The sequence below is a fragment of the Exophiala mesophila genome (assembly GCF_000836275.1).
Source record: "Exophiala mesophila strain CBS 40295 unplaced genomic scaffold supercont1.1, whole genome shotgun sequence".
Lineage (NCBI taxonomy): Eukaryota > Fungi > Ascomycota > Eurotiomycetes > Chaetothyriales > Herpotrichiellaceae > Exophiala > Exophiala mesophila.
In genome coordinates, this window is record NW_015622504.1 from 4,406,219 (window position 1) to 4,427,814 (window position 21,596).

Genomic DNA, 21,596 nt, shown 5'->3' on the forward strand with positions numbered 1-21,596 from the left:
AGTCACCACATTCTGCCAGTGATCCAGTGATTCTGCCAGTTTGTACTTCACCGCTTTCGCTTTCTACCAATCATAGGTGAGGTGTAAAGTAGAAAGAGGATGATCTTTCTCCGAGTCTTGGCGCGAAAAATATTCTATAAGTATCTGCTCTCTCTCACCCATTCTCTCTTTTTCTTTTCTTCAGCTCTGTATGTCAAACCAACCCTGCCCCTACAGTTTCTTTGCTAACATCAACACTAGCTTTGCCTTTTGGCTTAGATCAAGTGTAGTATCTGTTCTTTTCAGTTTAATCTCTGAAATTATCCTACGGGATAAATACTTTGATTATTCTCATTTTTGGATTCCGCCGGTTAAACCCCTCTGTGCTTGCGCAATGGGTTTCTGGCACCGTGTCCTTGGCCTTCCACTACCGCCTTGTGATGCGAAACACCCTTTTCATCAATTACTTTCGCTATGAGCAGAGTTTTGGAGAAGATCGGGTCTAACGGTACATGCCTTTCAAGGACGATGGGATGGATGGTGGTGTTTGCAAGCATGATATGGAGAGAACAAGGTGCGACCTATCGACCGTCGACGATGTAAGGAACACAGTCATTCAGGTACACCTCTATCCCGGGTTCTCGTAGTTAGTCTAGGATAGAGGTCTGTTTTCTTAATCGTCAAAAGCCGAGCAACGCTAGATAGGAAGAATTGCACTTTGATAAAGTTGACATCGCGGGTTGTTGTTTGGGGTTACACATCCCTTCCAACCCATCCGTTCTTAATTTTTTTTTCCCGCTGTCGAAATAAAACGTGGTTCTCTTTGTTATCGCACCCACCATTCCATAACACGCCCATTTGCATGAATCAAAATGTCAAGCATTGCTGATCTCACGAATCCTGTGCCTACTACGGCCTCCCCGCACGTTGACCCTGCGATCTTTACGTCCCTCCAGAGCAAAATCGACGAAGAGAGTGCCATCCGAGATGAATTGAAAGCGTTTGTTGAGACGCTCCAGAAGCAAGGCCGACTCACACAATCCATCCTCTCCCGAATTCACAACACTCCTACAGCAGAACTTGAAAACACTGTTCTCAAGCCAGCGTTCGAAGCTTTGGAACAACAAGCCCAAACCGTCAAACAGCTGAGCGAAGCAGCCTCAAAATACCCCTTCTACCGGTGGAATTCCATCTGGCAACGCGATATTCAAGCCGTCATTACTAGCATTCAGATCGCCGATTGGTTGAAGAGTGGAACACTGGCCACCATTGAAGAAATCGGACAGCGTCTTACAGGTGAAGCCATTTCCTTGCCTGCCTCTTTTGCCCTACTGACTCAATGTGCAGTTCCCGTCAATCTAAAGTCAGAGGATGCCTTCCACATCACCATCGAAGATTACCTCCTTGCCTTGACAAACACATTAGAAGAGCTCGCCCGCCTCGCTCCCAACGCAGTTACTCTCGGTGACTACTCACGGCCGCTTCAGATCTCCAAGTTCATCAAAGATATCCACGCAGGGTTTCAACTGTTGAATCTCAAAAATGATGCTCTCCGTCGTCGGTCCGACGCAGTGAAATACCAAGTGAAAAAGGTGGAAGATGTCGTCTATGATCTGAGCCTTCGAGGATTGATACCAAAGTCTTGAGAAAGAGAACTACTATGGTCTACGCTGACTTAGGCTACGACTGGTCATGATAATTGAATCGAGGGTTCATCAAATATGATTGAGGCTACATACCCACGCAAGATGATATCGAGGGGTGGCCATCAGGATGAGGACATGAAAATATGTGTTAGAATTGACTTGAATGCAGGCCAGGTGATTATGGTGCAGTTGGCTTCTTGAACTCGTCTCCGTCAACTCTGACGGAGCTTTCAGCAGTGGCAGGCCCTCTCAGACCCTCACTACTATGGGTACCCAGCTTGACATTGACTCCCCCACTACCGACATTGACAGTACGCTGATCAGCAGATTGCAAATCGGCGCTTGCACCGCCCACGGGCTGTTCTGGCAGGGGCAGGTTGGCCTTGACTCTGTCAATCTGTTCTTGTTTGGATTCTTGTTCGGAGAGGAGTTGCTACAGTGAGAGAAGACACGGTTAGCTATACGCTACCAGGCGGAAAATGAGAAACTGGGCGCCTTACCTTCAGTGCGGATACATCAGAATCTTTTGGGGTCTTCCCATCATGATATTTTGATTCTTGTGCTTCAAGTGTGCGGACGTCCTCGCTGGTGACGCCAAAAGTTTTGTCGGACATGATTGATGGATGGTGGGATGACGGGAAGGACTGTAGTTGATGTGTGTAATTAGAGTCGATCTGGTAAAATCTGTGCTAGCGATATGTGTCGTAAATTTATTCGATGATACAGAAGGTGCGAGAATGGATTATATTCGACTTCTAATATTTACATGGAATAAAGTGCGTCGAGGAGATTCGACGTCACAACCGCTGCCAGGATACCATCATTCGGCATTCAGTTACCCGCAAGAATTCATGAGACAGCGATGGGATCAGGACATTACGTGCTGAAAGGCAAATTGCGTCACGACCTTGATGGTCATTTGTGGAGATGGAGTTTCCAGACAATGCTAGAAGTCATACAGAAACTGTGAGATGAGATCCGATTTACGTCATTATGGACCCTACGAAAGCCTGGAAGATTTCTCTAGGGAGTACATACAGACTGGAGCGCCCACAAAAGATTGGGATGTCAACTCCGGACCAATTATAGGCGAGTGGTACCTGGGCTGACACGTCTGCTATGATGGAACCATGATTGAAGAGGGAGGTCAACGACGTGCAAGTCTTTCGAGATGATTAGATTTTGGTAAGTACATGTGACAAGAGATGATAACTTGTGTTGACGTACAAGTTCCAATTCACAACTCAGCGAAGATTATATTATATGTTCATCAACGTACAGAATATTCTACCGCGAGATCATCTATGCAAAATTCCCAGTCCATACTGCTGCCAGCATTATGGAAGTCCGCCCAGATCTCAACACGAGTCATATTGTCCCATGTATGATGCGTGAACTCCTCCAGCTTGACATGAAAGACGTCGTGGAATCCAGCTGGGAAGTCGACACTCCACTCCAGTGCTGAACTATCCTCGGGCGCTGAGCTATCAGAGGTCGCCCGCACACCACGCAGATGCATTCTGACTTGATTGATGGGGAAATTGAGGGGCTTCATCTTGATGCTTTCAAGCGTGAAGACTGCATCTTCATTGCTTGGACGAAAAGAAGGTAGGCGTGTAGTTTGAGGCTGTTGTTTCGTGGATGCCGACCTGCCCTGGAGATTGTATCGAGTTCCATGGAGAGCATTTGGTTTTGACACTGCGCAGTTCAAGTCGTGTAGCGATATGAGGCCTTCGAATGTCGGATGGCTCGGCTTGAATGGGTAGAATCCGTCAAAGACCAGCCCGGCATATGGTTGAGATAGCTCACCCCATCCACGACGTGTTTCCAAGTCGTCAAACTACGGCTTGGTCAGCCATATTGGCACGAACAGGGACTACGAGGGCTGACTTGTAGCGTAACACTCGATGTTCCAATGAGTACCTGGCCCGACGACGCAGAGACTTGATTAAAGAGTGCACCCAGCACAAAACAAAGCATTACCATGGCGTGGAGGCGGAAGAGCCTGAGGACCACTGGCTGCTTCGTATTGGACAGGCACATGACTGTAATGGTAGCACCAGCACTGATGAGCTCGTTCCAATGGAGATGCAAGAGTGCTGTCGTGAAGTAAGCCACTCGATAGAGGAGATATTTCAATATCATCGTAGCAGTGTGTCAACCAAGGTGGTCAAGTATTGGCGAGTTGCTTGAGTCCATTCTTTTGTGGTCAGAGACTGGCAATGAAGTCTCAAGGCCGTCCGAGCTGTAGCGCCAACATGCCTGGATGTAATTGTGTCTCAGACCAGAGATTATCCAACCAGAAGTCGGCCAAAGGTATAGCCAGGATGTCGAAACAGAGCTGATTTATGGCGGATATCGAAAGGCACCTTGACCAATTGCCGAATCTCTTTGTCATTTGAACTCGGGCTCTGAAATGGTAGGTGCGATGGGGTCGGGTGCGGCTGCCCCTCGTCAAAGTGATATCCATCACTTTTGTGCCATCAATCAATAATTGTTCCTTCAGTCATGCGGACTCAAATCGTGGCAAGACCAACACAAGTTCTTACCATGCGGCAAGTCGGATCTATGCAACCCTTTTAGAACCCTTCTACTTCTTTCGCCATGCCCCGAGACCCTCTCATCGGGCTGGTCGGCAAGCCATCCTCTGGCAAGTCCACCACGCTGAACAGGTAAGGAAGGCACTCTCTCCGCCTTCGACATGATTTTAGGTCTCAGCTCACTGGTCCGCCTAGTTTGACGGATGCCAGTTCGAAAGTAGGTCAGTCCGCGCCGCCGCACCGACAAGATGCAAAGTGACATGGCTGACAGTGAAGCGCAGGCAATTTTCCGTAAGAAATCGACTACTCCAACACCATACCTTCCAACCACTAAATCCTTTTCAGGTTCACTACCATTGACCCTCAACGAGCCATCGGATACCTCCAGATCGACTGCGCATGTGTGCGTCATGGCCTGAGCGACAGATGTCGACCAAACTACGGTTCTTGTGTTGGTGGAAAGAGATCGGTCCCGATCGAGTTGCTAGATGTTGCTGGCCTGGTGCCAGGAGCTCATGAGGGCAGAGGTCTGGGTAATAAGTTCCTCGACGATTTGCGTCATGCAGATGCCTTGATCCATGTGGTCGATGTTAGTGGTGCCACGGACGCCGAAGGAAAAGCCACTCGGGGTTACGACCCCTCGGTTGATATCGAATGGCTACGAGGAGAGATCGTCCGGTGGATTCAAGGCAATCTGATGGAGAAATGGGGAAGCATCAAAAGGCGACATGTAGCCATCAAGGCGAATGCGGTTGACACTCTCCAAGCTCAATTCTCAGGGTACGGGAGCACCAGCAACATTGTGGCCAGATGTTTGGACCGACTACAGTTGAAGCAACCTCTGGAGGAATGGAGCGACGCAACCGTCGCCAAGGTGGTCGAGGCATTCACCGATGAAAAGTTTCCTACAGTCCTCGCCTTGAACAAGATTGATCACCCCGATGCAGATCGGAACATAGCTAAAATTGCCAAACAACAGCCCCCAGAGAGCATCGTCTTGTGCTCAGCAATCTCTGAAGTCTTTCTGCGACGACTCACAAAACAAGGCTACATTAAATATAAAGAAGGACAGGAATACTTGGACACACGAGAAGACCTGATTGAACAGGGCGATCCTGACGGCGGCGGTCTCAAAGAAATGGACGACAAGTTGAAACAGCGGATCGAAAATCTCAAGGACATGGTCTTGTACAGGTTTGGGAGTACCGGGGTCGTCCAGGTCTTGACCCGGGCAGCTGCACTGCTCGGACTTGTTCCCGTATTTCCGGTCAGAAACGTACATACGTATGGTTCAGGCGGCAGTGGGAACACGGCTGTTTTCCGCGACTGTGTCTTGGTCAAAAAGAACAGTACCGTTGCCGATGTGGCACGAAAAGTCATGGGCGATGCACCAATAGCTTTCATCGAAGGTGACGGGGGTCGACGAGTGGCTGAAGATCAGATTGTGAGCGTGGGCAAGAATGACATTCTTTCGTTCCATGTGGGGAGATGATAAAATATAGTATGCTTGGTACAGACACTGCCAGAACACCATCACCAATGCCTGGACATGACCGAGCCAGAGGGTCAGTGTCCCTTCTATAAAAAAAGTCAGCGTTGCAGCTCTCAAGGACCACCTCCGCGACACCTCCAGACTTACACCACCTCTTTCATCATTCATACCGATGACCGGCTCAGGAGCAGCGGGCCTGTCTTGTTTGGCACGCTTGTTGTTGTTTCCTTCGTCTTGACGACTGATGGCTTGACTGCCTTTCTTGAGCGATTCGTGGTCTTTCATCCCTTGGTGGGCCGACTCGGACTGGACATCGTGCCCGTCTCGTTTGACCGCGTGGTCATCTGTCTGCCGGCCAGACCAACCGGGAGTCGAATCATTCTTTGAGGAGGCCGACTTCTCGGCTTCGACTCGGCTTGTCGATGATAGAGGACGGACTCTGGTCGTCGCGAATGAGTATGAAGGCGAAAGGTTCGTCGTCTTGACAGCTGATCTCATGTGAGATACAAGGAATCTCGGCATGATGGACGATGTTTGCATATGCGCGTAAAGAGACTAGAGAATAGGCTAGATAGAGAAGATGGCGCTTTAGAAACAGCAAGCAACAAGATCTAGGGCAAGAAGACCACAGCTTTCATGCCCCGGAGTTATATCAGAGTTTGTGAAAGTGGGAGATGACATTTTCGCATGACGCCGCTGGACGGGGAATTTGATAGGCCGACTCTGCCATATGATGCCTTTTCTGACGATTCGATATGGCTGGGCTCGTCGTCTGGAGAGGATGTGAAAAATGATGTCGAAATTATGACGACATTGATGATGGAGGCAGGCTCCTTCCATTGGCGTGCGAGTGACGGAGAGATTTACAAATGCCTACACAAGGCACAGCTTGGATATACTATATTTGTTCTTAGGAGCTCTTGCCATGGATGGATATCTGTTTGTGAAACCGGCCACGTCCTTCTTGAACATATCTGTCTGTGTATCGCTCAATGATGTCTATGCAAAGGTTTCAAAACGATGGCTCCGAACAATCCTACACAAGATCCTCGGGACGCATACTATTCGGATGCGTTGATAATGTCGATAGAGTCGCCTCAACACAATTGACATCTTCTGATTCTCACATACCTGGACCAAGGGACTCTACAACATATACGAAGGTGTGGGATGCTCCTTCCTCCCCTTCAAGACGACGCGTGACTGGCCAGTAATTTGAAATCAATTAGCGAATTAAATCTATTGGAATCCCAGGAAAGTGGGCCTCTCGTCTCGCCTTTCCTGCGAGGTACCAAACCTTAGGCACTTGCCTTGCTCCTTGCATCTGACAGGGCGAACTTCATGGTGATCAACCAACTACAAATGCCTTGCATCGAGGTCCATACCACAATGAGGTGGACTTCCGCCGTGATGGCACCCTAGTCACAGTACTGGGACAAGCCTCAGAGGTCGTGGATATGCTTATTGAGCAGCAGTCCTTGCGGGACGAGGCCCAGCCCCGGATACATGCATGCTTGGCGATCACGACCGAGAGCGCCGAAGTTCGGCGGGGCAACCGCGGACTTTCATATCAAACGAATGGGCCAAGCTAAGTAGAGCCGACTCATCCCATCCCATGTGTATCGGTGCCTTCGAGGAGTCCATCGTCGTTCTTACCGCATAGACTGAAACAGATTGCAAGTGTTTACCATGGGAAGTATTGGCCCAAGCTGGCAAGACGTCGCGGCCAAGCGTCGCAACGACATCAATCGAAAAATCCCCCAGTCATGGCTTTTGTCGACAGAGACGGTGAAGAATCACAGACCAGTCGACCTGCCCCGTCAATCAGGTCTTCTCTCACCCGATGAATTGTACCTCACAGAACTGTCGGCGGTTACCCTGCTCGCTGCCATTTGCGATCGGAAGTACTCTTCAGTTCAAGTCACTCGAGCATTCTGCAAGAGAGCTGCCATTGCACATCAAGTGGTAAGGCCTCCCGATCTATGGTCAATTACTCTTCAGTGGCTATTTGAACTCGAAGAAACGAAATTAACTGACTATGGTTCTCGAAACAGACAAATTGCCTTGCCGAGGTGCTCTTCGACGAGGCTCTCGCTCAAGCCGAGGAGCTTGATAACTACATGGATACTCACGGCAAGCCTATGGGAATGTTGCACGGATTGCCTGTCTCGGTCAAAGAGCACATTTTTGTTAAAGGGACGACCGCTACAGCCGGTCTGATTGCTTGGGCAGATCAACTCAGCCCCGATGATGCACTCATAGTTCGAACATTTCGAGATCAAGGGGCAGTCTTTCATGTCAAAACCACAAACCCCCAGACTTTGATGGCATGTGAGACCGACTCAAACCTTTTTGGCCGCACCTTGAATCCCCACAATCCCAAATTGTCCAGCGGTGGCAGCACCGGCGGCGAGGGTGCTCTTATTGCCATGCATGGAAGTCCCCTGGGGATCGGAACTGACATCGGTGGCTCAATCCGAACACCCAGCGCTTTCTGTGGCATCTATGGCTTGAAACCGAGTGTCGCAAGGCTGCCTCATAGTGGTTTGGCCGGCCTCCATGACGGTATGATGAATGTGGTTGGCGCAGTCGGTCCCATGGCCACAGCCTTGGATGATTTGGACCTATTCTGTGCTGCCGCTCTAGCGCAGCGGCCTTGGGACCATGAACCGTCGTTGATCGAGTTGCCTTGGAAGAAGGACGTGCAACGGCCGGCCAAGCTCAAAATTGGTGTTGTATGGAACGACGGTGTTGTGCATCCACATCCACCGATCACCCGTGCCCTTCAAGAGACGGTATCTTCTCTGCGTTCTGCAGGACATACCGTGGTTGACTGGGACAGCAACCTCCATGAAGGTCTTATAAACGCAGTAAATCAGGCATATTTCCTGGACGGAGGAGAAGAGTATCACGAGATTCTTGAAGCTGGCAACGAGCCGGAGGTTCCCCTACTAAACTGGATCCTCGAAACCCATGCCACTCGCAAGTACACCATCCAAGAGTCGTGGAAGGTATGTCTAAAACGGGACCGTCTGTTGCAGGGTTACTAACTCTAGTAGCTCAATTCTCAAAGCGATCTCCTCCGGACCCTGTACGCGAGACAACTGAATGCTACAGGGGTGGATGCACTAATCTGTCCCACTGCACCTTCAGTAGCGTCTGTTCACAACGAGACTCGGTACTGGGGATATACTTCTGTGTTCAACGCTCTCGACCTCCCCGCCATCATCATCCCTGTCAGCACAGTGAAATCGACCGACACTTGGGATAATCACCCAAACACATTGCCAATAGGCATTAGCACGACTAACGACACATATAGAGCACTATATCCAGAGACTGAAGGTCCCGCGCGTTACAGCAATGCCCCTGTTGGGATTCAAATTGTTGGTAGGAGACTTCAGGAGGAGAAGCTGTTGATGATGGCGAGAACCATTGAACAAGCCATAAGACCACCTCATCAGCGAACTGCTGTCGCGAAGAATGGCTTAACCTAGGAGTCAGGATCTCGCCTCAACTAGTGGCACGATACGAAACAAAACACCATTCGAGAGATAAATTATATGCCTACACTTTCCAAAGTGCAGCTTGGCCTTTGCTCCCGGACAATGCTGTCCGCTGTGCATACCACGGAAGTCTCTCAAACCAACAGGCCACAGATATGCATTTCTGCCATGGCTCGTTCCCAGTTCCATTCTTCGGCGGGATGCAGCAGTCGAGACTCCCAGCATGTTTCCATGATCTGCAGGACCGTTACACAGTTTCCGAATTCTTGTGGAGAGTCGCCAATGACCTTTCTCATCAGATCTCGGTAGAACGGTTGCTGATGAGGTTGAGCCATACATCCGGACAAACAGACGGGCCAGATCAGCCCTCGCATGTCCTGGTCGTCTTCGATGTGCCGCAGAGCATCCATGGTCTTGGTGACGGCGTGTTGGATCTCTAACACACTAGGGAAAGCGCCCGAGACAATGGTGTGCAACTGGACTAGAGCAGCCGAGGCGAAAATCCGGGTAATGATGAGCACAATCGGCGCCGAGGCTGAGGTATATTGGCCCCGGAATCGATCCTTTCTTCGCTGTGGTCCCTCAAACACCACCTGAGATTCAATCATGGCCAGTCCTTGCTCCAACTTGTGTTCTATGATCAAGCTGCGCTCGAGAAGTTCTTGTTGATCCAACATACCATTCTGACGAGCGGTCTTTTTCCACAAGTTCAGGATAGCAAGGTCTCCAATGGAAGTCATGACCCAATTCTCGCACCCCACGACGTCCTCGAGGTTGATCGCGCCATTCTGCAGTAATTCCTGATAGGACAGGCGAGGAGCGGACCCAGTAGTTGCACATGAGAGAAGATCAAACCAGAGCACCACAGCAATCAGGAAAGGCAATGCGGCCGAGTCGATAGATGTCGGGGTCGTGCCTCTGTAGAACTCTGGATAAACACCGGGGCTAGTAGACTGTAAATCGAGATCCAAATCATGAACAATAGACGCAAGGGCATTTAGATGTAATTCCCAATCACTGACCCCGCCTCTAAACAACTAGACCAGAACGACACCATGTTAGCTAACAACCCAGTCCAACACAATCAAAACAGCGGGACCAAAGGAAAATGAAAGTATCTGACCTCGAAGCTGATAAGCGAGACGCCACATGCAAGAACTTCAATACTGCGAGACCGGTGATCGGAAGCGGCATTGTTATCCTGATTCGCCCTGAGGAACGACTGAAGATCCCTGATTGCTTTGGAGTGGTACTCATTAAGTTCATCCAATTTATCGCTCTGGCCGTGATATCGAAGCGTGAACTGATGTAGAGCGCTAAGACTCAATGCCGCGTGGTATAGAGGACCTGTCCGCACCAGTAACCATAGCAGCCATCCGCGATTGACGGCGCGACCTGCGCGCTGGTAAAACCGGAATTGTAAGGGGAACACATGGTCGAAATAGTGCATTAACAGTTCTGCGTCTTGGTAGTCTAGGCCTTTTGCTTCCGAGTTTGTCTTGTTAGGGACACTGTGCTGGTGGTATGACACTGTAGTAGATTCAGGGGCGTCTTCTTCTGCGGGGATATTCATCGTCGTGGTGATGGTGGTAGTAATGGCGGCGGCGGCGGCGGTGGCGGCGTGGTGGTCAGATGACGACGACGTGATGACCATTGGCTCTGTACTTCCTTGTTGTTGATCGCCAGACCTCCAAGAAGGAGGACCACCACGAGTGTTAGCATCAAGATTTAGACCGACTTCTTGTGAAGAATGATGATCCGCTGCCCGTGGGTCAATCACCTCCTGAACATGTTGCTGAGAAGACAATCTGGCCGATGAACGATTATTCGGCACGCTCGGTGTAGTCGTGGCCATGCCTCTCCTGAGCAGTTTGAAGTTTTGCTTGACCGCACGCTTAATGTCTTGTCGATATTGCTCCTCGAGTTGCCCACCGTCCATCCACACAGGCTTGTCGCCGAAGCCATGACATTGGATGTGACGCGACGTGCACACCGTACATTGCGGTCGAGTTTCGTCACATTTCTTGTGTCGGACCCGACACGTCCAACAGCCCTGTGTACTCCGGCTCATCGGTTCAACCGCCAGTGGCTCTCCTTAATTGATCCGATCCCCCCGTTGAGGTTGGGCTGGGCCTGATTGGCATTGTCTGCTTCTTGCGCTCTTCTTCGGTGACAGAGCCAGGTTCGACTTAGTTGGACGAACCGCACCTGCCCAACTGTATACACAACATTGGCGCCTCGACACTTGGCTTTCAAAGTTCTGATGCAGAAGAGCTTCTGATAGAGGTTGTATCTGCTGATAAGCTCGCTTTGCTTGGTGGTGAGCCTAATTTTTAGCCTATTGTTAACATAAGACTAACTAGGGAGGCGTGACCTCACGTGACATAGTTGACATCATCTAGTCACGTGCTAAAGAAGGGTGTCCGACACGTGACTTTAGACGACGAGGTCCTCCTTCAGATAGACATCTATGTCAAGATCACAGATCCATCTTTCTCAGCACACGCGCAGACCGCTTGATTCAACCAAGCTTCCTAACCCGATGAGACCGTCCCGGGGTTTCATATAGCGAGTCCTCGCGTATTCAGGGCCGAAATGCATCTCAACAAGCTTTCGTTGTAAGGAACCCATGATTTGAAACAGTGGGGCGATGGATATCAGAGACTGACCAGACCACACAGTGTAACATGGCATTCAAGTGCTAGAGGTACTCGTAGCCACAATGGACATCCGGCTTACCACATGTAGTAGTCATAACGTGCAAGATGAATCCCGTGAGTGGGCAAATTCCAGTCCCTGCACGCTATCGAGTTAGTTGGCGGGCCTCGACCAAAAGTTAAAGTCAGGGCGAAAGGATGTTTCGAGACGCGTATTGTCATCTTGCCCATCAAAATATGTCGGGCTCAATTGATCGCTCCTCGGGACCTTTCGGGAGAGCTTGGAATGTACTCCGTAGAGAATCAAGGTCAAAGGTCACGAATGCTCGTGCTAACTGTTTTGTTTTGGCAAGGAGCATGTTCATATACATACTGGTTCTGAATCATACATAGGCAATGGGCGTTCCACACTGTCACATCATCTGAAGTTCGCTGGACCAATGGAATTGGCACCAAACCCTCACAGAATGCACCATTCTCTTCCAACCTCTTTGTCTGCGTACAGCCATAAGTGGCAAATCCAAACGTAGTCAAACTATCCGTAATTTTCATCACAGTTCGCCTCCTTCATTTTGGGTATCTCCTTTCGTCAAAAAATCATCTCCAAACACGGTAATCGATTATACAATTTGTAGTCCGTAATCACCAAATACGGGCCTTTCCGTCCGTCTCGTCTCAGGTCTCAAGCCTGCAGTCCGTGTAAATCAAAGTCGTCGTCCACGGGCATTGTAATGCCACGATAACGGTCGCCAAGGTCTATTTGTTCTGTCGCTGTAGAACCATTGTTGCTAGGAGGCGCCGAGAAGAGGAAATCGTCGCCGCTGGTCAACGACTCCTCTGAAAAGCTCAGAAGGCTTTGAGGAACGTTGGCTTTCGAGCAAAAGGCCTCGGGTCCGAGGTGCCAGGCATCAGGAGCCCAATCGTTACTGACGCTTGGATAAAGAGCTTGTCCGTTATCCGGCAGCTCGGCGTACAGAGCAGCTTGCGAACCATCGAAATTACCTAGCAACTGCTCCCAGCTGGGGTCGGCAATGGTGGGCGTTAGCTCTTTCCGGGGAGGCAGCATCGTGCTTGATGACGTTCTTGATGGCGAATGCATGAAATCGGTCAAGGGAAGATAGTCGAGGTTGATTGCCGGTGGGTCTATCGTCTGGGGTGGCAGGCCAACAGCCACAGTGGGTTGCTTGGGAAGAATGGGAGCGGATCGTGCGGATGAAACGCTGACGATGCTGCCAGCACGCTCAACAGAGCCACCATTCTGCACAGACATTGGTGGACTTATCTGGGGGACACTAGAACGTTTCTGACCGTCTTCGGGTTTGCCCTTGTTGCTGAACGACGACCATCGAGACGCAATCGCTTGAATTTGCTTGCGGGTGGATTTGGACTTGGCGTCCGCTGGGGTGGTCACCGGAGCTGCCATACTTGAGTTTGCGCTCGAGGGAGAGTTAAACGCCGAGGACTCGTTGGAGGATGACTGTGCTTGTGCGTCCATGGCGACAAACTTGCCGGCGATCTTCCTCAGTTCCGTTGCCGCGGGAGGATTCTCGGTGCCGAGAATGGAAAGCAACAGCATGACAGATTTTGAGTTGTCCTTGACCAGTTTGCTGTCATCTTCTAGGTCGAGCGACTGCCACATGATTGAAAATGTGGCATCCAAAATAAGATCGGTCTTGTTCAATGGGAAGGTGTAGTTCATGCGACGCTCGATCAAGAGATCAAGAATCTGGGAAAGGTGTTTCCCAGCAGCGGCAAGGACAATACTGGCGGCAGATGCAGCGCTGCCCGAGCTATGACACAGCAATGGCCGATGGATGAGGCTTCTTGTGTAAAAATAGGCAAGAGACTGCCATAGGATCAGTCCTGTTCACGGTGGAGATAAGGAATTGACTTACCAGTAGAGGAGAGCGACAACTAATCAGATGGGTAGCTGGCTTATCATTGCAGAAGCGGAGACGCAGATGTTCTGGAAGCTCCTCCGACCATTGATCCAGTTCGTCCGACAGAGCATGCAACTTGGTGACAGAGAGTTGGTAGCTCGCTTTAGCAGGGTACAGGTGCTCCAAGACCTTTGCGAGGACCCTTGTGACACGGAAAAGGGCAAGAGCGCTAGAAATCTTGGTCAATTCGCCGGGAAGAGTGGGCGAAAATCCTTGCGAGCTCAGATTCTCATCATCCACGTCTGCAGGGTATTCGGTGGTGATGTCACTATCACGAAGGAGCATGGGTGTTCCGGTAGTGGCCGAAGCGAACCTGGATTCATGGTCAGTGGAGGGATGCACGGTTTGAGAACGAGAAACTCACTTGTCGAGGACATATTGAGCCCAGAAAACTTTCTTCTTGGTCTCTGCTTCCAATGGGGACAAGTTGTGATATTTGTGGTCCTGGTGTAAGCCCAGTTCGTGGCACATGGAGACGGCAATGCTGCGATGGCGAGTGAGATGGGTGTGATCTGCTCGCAACAGGTAGCACACCTGGGCGAGGAGGTGGCATTGTAGAGTTGACAAGCAGGCAGTGGAAGAGGTCGAGTAGAGGGCTTTGCGCCAATGATGCTCATAAGATGGGGTGGCCTTCTTGGATGTCGACATGGAGGAAAGAGCAGCAATTTCAAAGATGAGGAACAACTGAGCCAGCGACTGCTTGTTGTTCTGCCAATTACCGGTCTCGGGGTTGGTCACATATTGTTCATAGACTCTGAGGAAAGTTGGGCGATGCAGAATGGGCAACAGAGGCTGCCATTCTTGGAAGAAGAGATCTGGACATATTAGCGAGAATCAAAAGGGTGTCTAGGGGCTTGGGCATACTGATATACTGGTCCGACAAAATTCTGGGAGGGAACTTTGCATTGACGGTAGAGCGAGTGCATTGGATGGCCTTCAATAAGGGGGTGGAAGAGATGACTGTGACGTCGCCACCGGTATCTTGGATTTTTTGTTCGAATGCCTCGATGAAAGAGGGGACGGTGGAGGTACCCGTTGAGGTGGCCTTTGGTGACACGGGGATGGGAATTTCGACATGGAGGGTTTCTTCTCGAATTGAATCTACTTCTGCCTTGACCTCAGCGGCATGTGAGGGAGATAGCGAAGCTGAGCATTTCCTCGAGGGAGGGGAGAAGCTGTGGATGCGAGAGAGCATGTCAATCTTTTCGTCCTTTTCGTCCAACAGATCCTTCAGTTCTTTGACTTCAGCCTCGAGGCCGCGTACTCGGTCTTCCAGGGACTCTGTGTAGCCTCTGGGGAATGCTCGTCGGCTCAACTTGTCGCTCGTTTTGCATTCGAAGCCGACATTGGCGCACTGGGTACAGGTTGGGCGGATACCATCGCAGCGGATTTTCTTGCTACGACATCGATCGCAGGCTTGAGCGATGCGACTGGCGGCGCTGCTTCCCACGCGAATCATCTTCATGGGTAATATCCCCGGCATGATTGCGCGAGTCAAAGGGTTGTGAGTAGATGAAGTCGATTATAGCAGAGGCATGAGATGGCTATGCCAGAGGTGGAGTAGGCGAAGCTGAGCCTTGGTTCGAGATAAGTGTGGTGACTTTGCGACGAAGACTCCTAGCGGTGGGATGAAGAGATCAAAAAGGAGCTTGAATAAAGAAGTTGGGGGAAAAGCCAATTGATTATGACTGAAATGGATCTGGAGCTCGAGACGGTGATATGGGATCGTCTGGGGTTGGCGGGAGTAATAATGGTCAGGGCGAGTGGACTTCTGACTTGCGAGGGAAGTAGTGTACGCCACAAAGTTTACTAGTTTATGGGGTCTGGGATAAGGAGCAGCGGAAAGGCGTGACTGGAGTAGAGGAAGAAAAAAATGGTTTCGTGGAGGAGAAATTGAGGAGTTGAGGAGTTGAGTGGGTTTTCCAAAACCAGGAACGAGGAAGGTGCAATAATTGAGGTTTGATGATCGGGGGATTCTGGGGCAAGAGGAAGGAGCAAAAACATGGAGGGGAGGAGGAAGAGGGCGGAAGGTGCGATGCGGGATGGGATGTTGCGGGTGGGTAACTGGGGAAGGAAGGAGCACGCAGGCGACACCAACAAGGGACAAGACGCCGGACACGGAGGACGTGGACGAAGATGAGGGGCGCCTCGAGGCCCTCGAGCCCTCGTGCCCTTGAACCCTAACAGCCAGCAAAGTCCTTCTCGACACTTCTTTCGGGATCAGAACCCGCAATCATCTTCTGCAGCTTGGACCGTTGAGTCTTGATCCGTCCTTGTTGAGCCCAGCTAACTGAACTAGCACCAACCCCCAGCGAGTTACAATCCATCCCACCCACAAACCACCCCTCCTCATCTCCAGACAGGAGCAGGGTTCGGGAATGTCTTGGGCGAGCATAAGACTTTTATGAGCATACACATTCACAAATCACAGCTGGGATCAGCTTCATTTGCATTACGCTACTTGTCTCCCTGGCCAGCATACTCTCAGAGCCATCAGTGGCTCCACGTTCAATACGAAGATCCCTAAAGATCCGATTCACCGGGCGATCCACAAGTGCCGTGACTTCGGCCTGTGGTTGAAGGACACACCCAATTTGTATACTGTTACAGAGGGTGTTAGTTAATTCCCCCCTCCCATCCAACTTCTTGTCTCAAGCATTGCCCGTGCTGACGCTTCGACGGATCTACATCTGGTGGCGAGGCATACCAAGGTTCCATTCCCCCGCAAAAAAAAAAGACTCCTTCAGCCAGACAAAGTGCTGTTTGATCCAATTCTGTTCAAAGTCACACCCTCATAAGTGTCATGGACTTGTCATCGCACCCTCCCTCAACCACACATATTCGATGATCGGCGACCAATGACACCGAAGTGCAGAAAACGAGTCGACTGTCTTGTCGCCACTAGCAAAACCCGCCCACAGGGTCTTCATTGGTGAGTTGGGAGATTCACCAATCACCATCGTCGCTAGTCAAACCTCCATCGATCCGAGCTTCGTCCGCCCGACTACTGGACTTCTCTCCACTTTGATGCCTACAGCCAGCTTTCAACCCACCATGCCCCATCATCGCCCAAATCGCATCAATATACAATCTGTCCCTCGACAATTGTCGAATCGACATGCTCTACAAATAGATCAGCAACGAATCACATGCTGTAGCCTCAGCCTGCCCCCTAAGTGCTCCATAAGGAGCTGTGAGTTTGATGTCTTCGTCATCTCACATCGTCTCTGCCAACAAATCTAGACGCTCCAGATCTGTAAAATGCATCAGCCACCCGTGTCGACTAAACAAACACAGGATAGCTGTCGCAAGTGACTGCCTTGACAACCATCCAGGACCCCAGTGCTTTTGCTCTTGCTCTGGACGAACGGAACCACGCTAGAAGCATGAAGTGGAACGATCACGATACACGACGATGGCGTATTCCCGTGGCCAGTGCCACTCGCCATTAGCCGTCACATGTTTCCGCGCGTTTTGACCTGAGTGTCTCACGCCACACTGGACGCCTCGATCCTTTTGATGTGATTGTCTGCCTGCCTGCATGCTTGGGCCATCGTCTCGCTTCGAGGTCCACAGTCTGGGGTCACGACTCATCAAGAGATATCTCCCTCAGTATCCCCCAATGACGCTGTTTCCCCTACGTCGTCCCCCTGTTTGAGGTACCGACAAACAACATCTGATTTGAGCAGTGCATCCTTCTGTGCGATGTTAGCGTTGCTTTGAGCTCTGTCTTGAACCACTGTACCTGATTTCCCAGTGCCTCATATGCTCGCGTCAAGATGCCCATCTCCAGCCTCCGGAGTCGTCCGACAGTCTCATAGACGTATTGCCTAACCTGGGTGTTGGGAGACAGGGCATCGAAATCAACTTGGCTTTGGGCAAGTTGCTCGCCTTGTTCTGCGACAACCTCTTGTAGCATCACCACAGCACGTAGCAAGAAAACATCATGGAGGTAATGCTGCTGAAGCCTGGAAGGTAGTTGCTCTGCGATCAAGTCTTGGCCGTCGAATATAGCCTTGAGATCCGTATCTCCGTCAACAGTCTTTTCGACCAGGAAATCCAGACCATCCTCGTGATTGACACAAGCCCACCAGACAAAAGTACTCTCCCACTGAATCTGATCTGCCTCGTCAATGTAGAGGCGAACACCGGGCGCCTCCTCAGCGAACCAGATCTTGGCCCTCCTGAGTGGATCGTCAGCCGGTATAGATAGACCGAGAAAGATCTCTCGTGCATTGCTCGCGTGCTCCTCAAGAAACCCATAGGAAAATATCATCTCGCATGCCCCACCGACTCCATACATGATGGTGGCCTCTTCTCCCGCAGCAATGGTCCGGTCGTCCCTCACGACCAGCAAAACCTGTCCTTGGTCCTCGTCAACCTCGAACCTTGCATTGTAGCGATCGTCAGAGGCATGATTAGCCATATCCACTACCGGAACCATGCCAACACCAGCTCCTCTCGGGAGGTCCAGGGCGCGAGATCTATAGAGAGCATCGGCCAACTTCCAGTCCTCCAGATTCAGAATTCCAGACTCATCGTCCCACCAGACCTTTTGGCACCATGGAATGTCTCTGCTTGACTCTTTGAGCGATTGAAACTCTTTTTCCAGGCTGGCGAGCTTGTCGTCCAAAGCAGAAGACAGGGAGGTACCCAACAACAAGTCCCTTTCGTCCGGAGAATAAAAAGTAGGAAAACCAGGGATATCCTTGGGCAGAAATTTGACGTAGTCAGCAAATGGACCATGCAATCCAAACCCTGTCTTTTGAATATTGATCGTCATGCAGTAAACCAGGAACAGGACAACTGCAGCGCGAGGAGTCTGTGAGGTATAACACACATGTCAGTTCTCGAAATACAGGTCTCCTACCTTGGAAACTTCCATAAATTTAGTTGTTTGATAGACTGTTGCAAACCTACCTGAAGCAGGGGCGGAATAGCCTCGAGCAATTCTTTCAATTGCTTGTCGGCCTTTGCATGTTCATATACTCGTTCTTTCGACAGCACGAGATCCAAAGGGACTCCCAACAGAGCCTCTCCCGGGCCATGGCTCGTTTTCACCACCAGCCCGCCTCCTTTATCACTTCCGTCAGGAGCAAGAATGTGTGGTTCCACCGTCGTACCGATGAGTTTGACATGGTTCAACTCCGCCCAGGCGTAGAGATGGTCAATTGGCATCGACTCATGCCGCATCATTGTCTGTTGGACCAGTCTGAAAGAGGTTCCTTCGACATCAGGCTCAAGAGGAAGTGCATTTGAGGGAGACATGAAATTATGCACACCACAACCTGATGCCAAGATGTTTTAGTCTGACAGAGGGGACTTATAGTCTGGCACACTGACAACAGCATTAAAGCTCAACCGATATCTTCCGATTTTCATGTCTGACATCTCTATTCTCTAGCTCCAAGGCTGCACCTCCCAACACTCACCATATCGGCAGGGAGGCTTAATGCTGAACCATACGAGAGCTGCGCATCTTTTCACATGTAGGTATGCGGGAATATTCATCAATGAGAGAGGCCTCATGCGTGGGTGAGGGTTTCTGGGAGGCTTTTGTCTGCACGTGACATCAGACTTATCACGTGATCACTGATCGAGACATGGACAGGAGCGACTCTGTTTAACAACAATCCACGAGTGTCTACCTCCACCGAGATGCCTACTCTTCGCTGAATTCTTTCAATGCCAAACAGCATGCCGTGGCCTCCATGATCTGTAATTATCTATTGAAAATTATCAACAGCCTCCTCACGGGCTCGCCAGATCCCTCAACTTGATTCAAGAGGCAGGGGAGTTGAACGCTGTAACTGATCAATATTTTGACATGAGGCTCATCACCATGCTGACGATCACAGATTCGCTCTCCTCCAATTAAGGCTCGTCAATGTCTCGCCTCGATGAATGGCTCTAGCTTCATGTCACGCATGTCTCACCAATGATGCACCAGTGTGCCAGTCAAGGAGGTCACTATCTTCAGTTCACGAAAATGCAGACGATGATCATTAACCAGGGACTTGTCGTCTTCGGGTGCCACAACAACGACCCTAGTTAAAGAGGAAGCCCCTTTGATTGAGGATATGTTCTCCGATCCCGAGCCAAAACCTTCCACAGGACGACCCTCCGGCCCCCCGGCCCCTACCATAATTTGACGTCAGGGATCACATCGGACACCTATAGCAGCTCGAGACGAGCCACGCAGGCCCAGTTTATACGCAGCGTCCGGATCGAACTGCGGAGAAATGCTTAGGTCTCGGGACCCTTCACATTGAGTGTTGGTCTAACTCGACTTGGTTCAACCAAGGTGCTACCCCGCGAAATCCTGGTGTTTTCACACACCCAATCACATTGAAGGCCTGGACGACATTACCAGAGAGATCTGCTCTCGCCCCTGCCTGTCATTTAGGTGAGTGTGGTGGTCGTGAGAACCATAATCTTGCAGGGACAACACCTCCACAAACCTTCTGGATGGACCAACGGACTACCAAAAACGATGACTGACACGATGACTGACACGTCAGCATGTTTCTCTCACCAATCCAATGCAAGGAATTATTTTGGAAATAAAGAAGCAACACGCACGACCGTGCCTGGTGCACAAACCAGATTTGGTGAAGCGACATACCCCTACGCACCTGCGATGGTGGCCTGTTTTCGACATCGCTTGTTTGGTCAGGGTTGATGTCCTCTAATTTTCCTTCCCACAAACCAGCGTAGGAGACGAGCATTCAAGCCAAGCCAAGACAGTACATACCGTGAACTGCCGTGACTGCTAGGCAATGGCAGTGTGTTCTGGCCATGCACGTCAAAATTTTCGTCACACCACTCCCCAGAATGTATGGTTGCCGCCCCCTCTTTTTCATTACCATTACCATATGTGCATATGCTGTTTCCCCATGTCGATTTTGCTGGTCATCAATGATCCACGAACATGTCCCCAAGATAAATAAGCGTCAGCATCTAGACGGGTCTAGCCAGTCGCTTTGCTGATGGACTAACAAAGCTCGTTTGCATCGGCGATCAGACAACTCGATTCGAGAAATTGGCACTGGTTCAGGGCTGGGCAGTGAGATCATTCACAGGGAAATTTGACCACTCCTTATTTTCCGGGAAATGGAGGGTGTCGAGGTTTTCACGATCGCATGATTCCAAAGCAGAACCACGCAAGGATGGTGTATTTCTCGGGGAAAGACGGGCAAGTACGACAACCGTGTTACTGCATTGCAGTATACGTAGACATTCGTATCCCAATGGGCCCTGATGTCCTTGTTCTCTATGACGAATGCCATATTCCCATCTCCCATGCCTTGTGCGGCAATTGAGACGTCCGCGAATGGCCATTTTCCATCCGTAACTGTCGACATGGAGTTGACAATCGCGGATTAGAGCACCTGAATCTTCAATTCCATTGCTCGCACTGCGTTGATACAATCCCACAATACAACAGCCCAGCGAATCCGACATAGGAAAGAAATTGAAGACACTTTTAATTGCTTGCGTAAACCCTTTCCCTTTGAGATTCCCCTTTCAACCCGTCATATCATCTTCATCTCTCGATTTCGATAGAACCTCAATAAAGATATCCCACGACATATCTTCACACTTGACCTGATCTCTCTCGTAAACACCTGGTCCACAAGCCGCAGTACCAACACCCGCAACATTTGCATCGACTCGCCATAATGCGCCTTGACGCTGGGCTCCTGGCTCACGCAAGTCACATGGATGTGCGGCATTCTCGATCGTTGACGCATCGTACATTTGCGTTGAGAATTGAAACACCTCTCTTTCATCTGGTTCGTCTAGTTTGATGCGTGATACTCGTAGAGCTGGAGA

The 21,596-nt window shown here is 50.4% G+C and overlaps 9 protein-coding genes across 10 annotated transcripts; 3 read left to right on the forward strand and 6 right to left on the reverse strand.

Moving 5' to 3' along the window:
- Positions 1 to 754: 754 nt before the first annotated feature.
- PV10_01403 (uncharacterized protein) lies at positions 755 to 2,376 on the forward strand. The gene is made up of 2 exons (XM_016365614.1): positions 755 to 1,275; positions 1,327 to 2,376. Exons 1-2 carry the CDS (start codon positions 852 to 854, stop codon positions 1,623 to 1,625), a joined length of 723 nt encoding a protein of 240 aa, XP_016229263.1. The 5' UTR covers positions 755 to 851; the 3' UTR covers positions 1,626 to 2,376.
- Positions 1,685 to 2,477, reverse strand: PV10_01404 (uncharacterized protein). Its single transcript, XM_016365615.1, has 2 exons — positions 2,126 to 2,477; positions 1,685 to 2,058 (listed from the first exon to the last, which is right to left on the reverse strand). Exons 1-2 carry the CDS (start codon positions 2,237 to 2,239, stop codon positions 1,804 to 1,806), a joined length of 369 nt encoding a protein of 122 aa, XP_016229264.1. The 5' UTR covers positions 2,240 to 2,477; the 3' UTR covers positions 1,685 to 1,803.
- A 418-nt stretch (positions 2,478 to 2,895) lies between these two features.
- PV10_01405 (uncharacterized protein) lies at positions 2,896 to 3,936 on the reverse strand (the record flags this gene model as incomplete). The annotated part of the gene is made up of 2 exons (XM_016365616.1): positions 3,516 to 3,936; positions 2,896 to 3,465 (listed from the first exon to the last, which is right to left on the reverse strand). Exons 1-2 carry the CDS (start codon positions 3,768 to 3,770, stop codon positions 2,896 to 2,898), a joined length of 825 nt encoding a protein of 274 aa, XP_016229265.1. The 5' UTR covers positions 3,771 to 3,936.
- A 177-nt stretch (positions 3,937 to 4,113) lies between these two features.
- PV10_01406 lies at positions 4,114 to 6,302 on the forward strand. 2 transcript variants are annotated; one of them, XM_016365617.1, is made up of 4 exons: positions 4,114 to 4,297; positions 4,361 to 4,386; positions 4,447 to 4,456; positions 4,511 to 6,302. In XM_016365617.1, exons 1-4 carry the CDS (start codon positions 4,230 to 4,232, stop codon positions 5,655 to 5,657), a joined length of 1,251 nt encoding a protein of 416 aa, XP_016229266.1. In that variant the 5' UTR covers positions 4,114 to 4,229; the 3' UTR covers positions 5,658 to 6,302. The 2 variants fall into 2 exon arrangements, with proteins under 2 accessions (XP_016229266.1, XP_016229267.1); XM_016365618.1 differs by having other exon boundaries at positions 4,114 to 4,386.
- On the reverse strand, positions 5,732 to 6,179 carry PV10_01407 (uncharacterized protein; the record flags this gene model as incomplete). The annotated part of the gene is made up of 2 exons (XM_016365619.1): positions 5,732 to 5,743; positions 5,805 to 6,179. The coding sequence occupies 2 exons, from the start codon at positions 6,177 to 6,179 to the stop codon at positions 5,732 to 5,734; spliced, it is 387 nt and encodes a 128-aa protein (XP_016229268.1).
- A 1,044-nt stretch (positions 6,303 to 7,346) lies between the features above and the next one.
- On the forward strand, positions 7,347 to 9,154 carry PV10_01408 (uncharacterized protein; the record flags this gene model as incomplete). The annotated part of the gene is made up of 3 exons (XM_016365620.1): positions 7,347 to 7,622; positions 7,712 to 8,668; positions 8,717 to 9,154. 3 exons carry the CDS (start codon positions 7,347 to 7,349, stop codon positions 9,152 to 9,154), a joined length of 1,671 nt encoding a protein of 556 aa, XP_016229269.1.
- On the reverse strand, positions 8,857 to 11,462 carry PV10_01409 (uncharacterized protein). The gene is made up of 2 exons (XM_016365621.1): positions 10,287 to 11,462; positions 8,857 to 10,200 (listed from the first exon to the last, which is right to left on the reverse strand). The coding sequence occupies exons 1-2, from the start codon at positions 11,232 to 11,234 to the stop codon at positions 9,298 to 9,300; spliced, it is 1,851 nt and encodes a 616-aa protein (XP_016229270.1). The 5' UTR covers positions 11,235 to 11,462; the 3' UTR covers positions 8,857 to 9,297.
- A 695-nt stretch (positions 11,463 to 12,157) lies between these two features.
- On the reverse strand, positions 12,158 to 15,841 carry PV10_01410 (uncharacterized protein). Its single transcript, XM_016365622.1, has 4 exons — positions 14,625 to 15,841; positions 14,125 to 14,575; positions 13,716 to 14,073; positions 12,158 to 13,666 (listed from the first exon to the last, which is right to left on the reverse strand). The coding sequence occupies exons 1-4, from the start codon at positions 15,241 to 15,243 to the stop codon at positions 12,503 to 12,505; spliced, it is 2,592 nt and encodes an 863-aa protein (XP_016229271.1). The 5' UTR covers positions 15,244 to 15,841; the 3' UTR covers positions 12,158 to 12,502.
- A 624-nt stretch (positions 15,842 to 16,465) lies between these two features.
- On the reverse strand, positions 16,466 to 18,985 carry PV10_01411 (uncharacterized protein). The gene is made up of 3 exons (XM_016365623.1): positions 18,681 to 18,985; positions 17,506 to 18,582; positions 16,466 to 17,458 (listed from the first exon to the last, which is right to left on the reverse strand). The coding sequence occupies exons 1-3, from the start codon at positions 18,954 to 18,956 to the stop codon at positions 17,354 to 17,356; spliced, it is 1,458 nt and encodes a 485-aa protein (XP_016229272.1). The 5' UTR covers positions 18,957 to 18,985; the 3' UTR covers positions 16,466 to 17,353.
- Between the last annotated feature and the right edge of the window lie 2,611 nt (positions 18,986 to 21,596).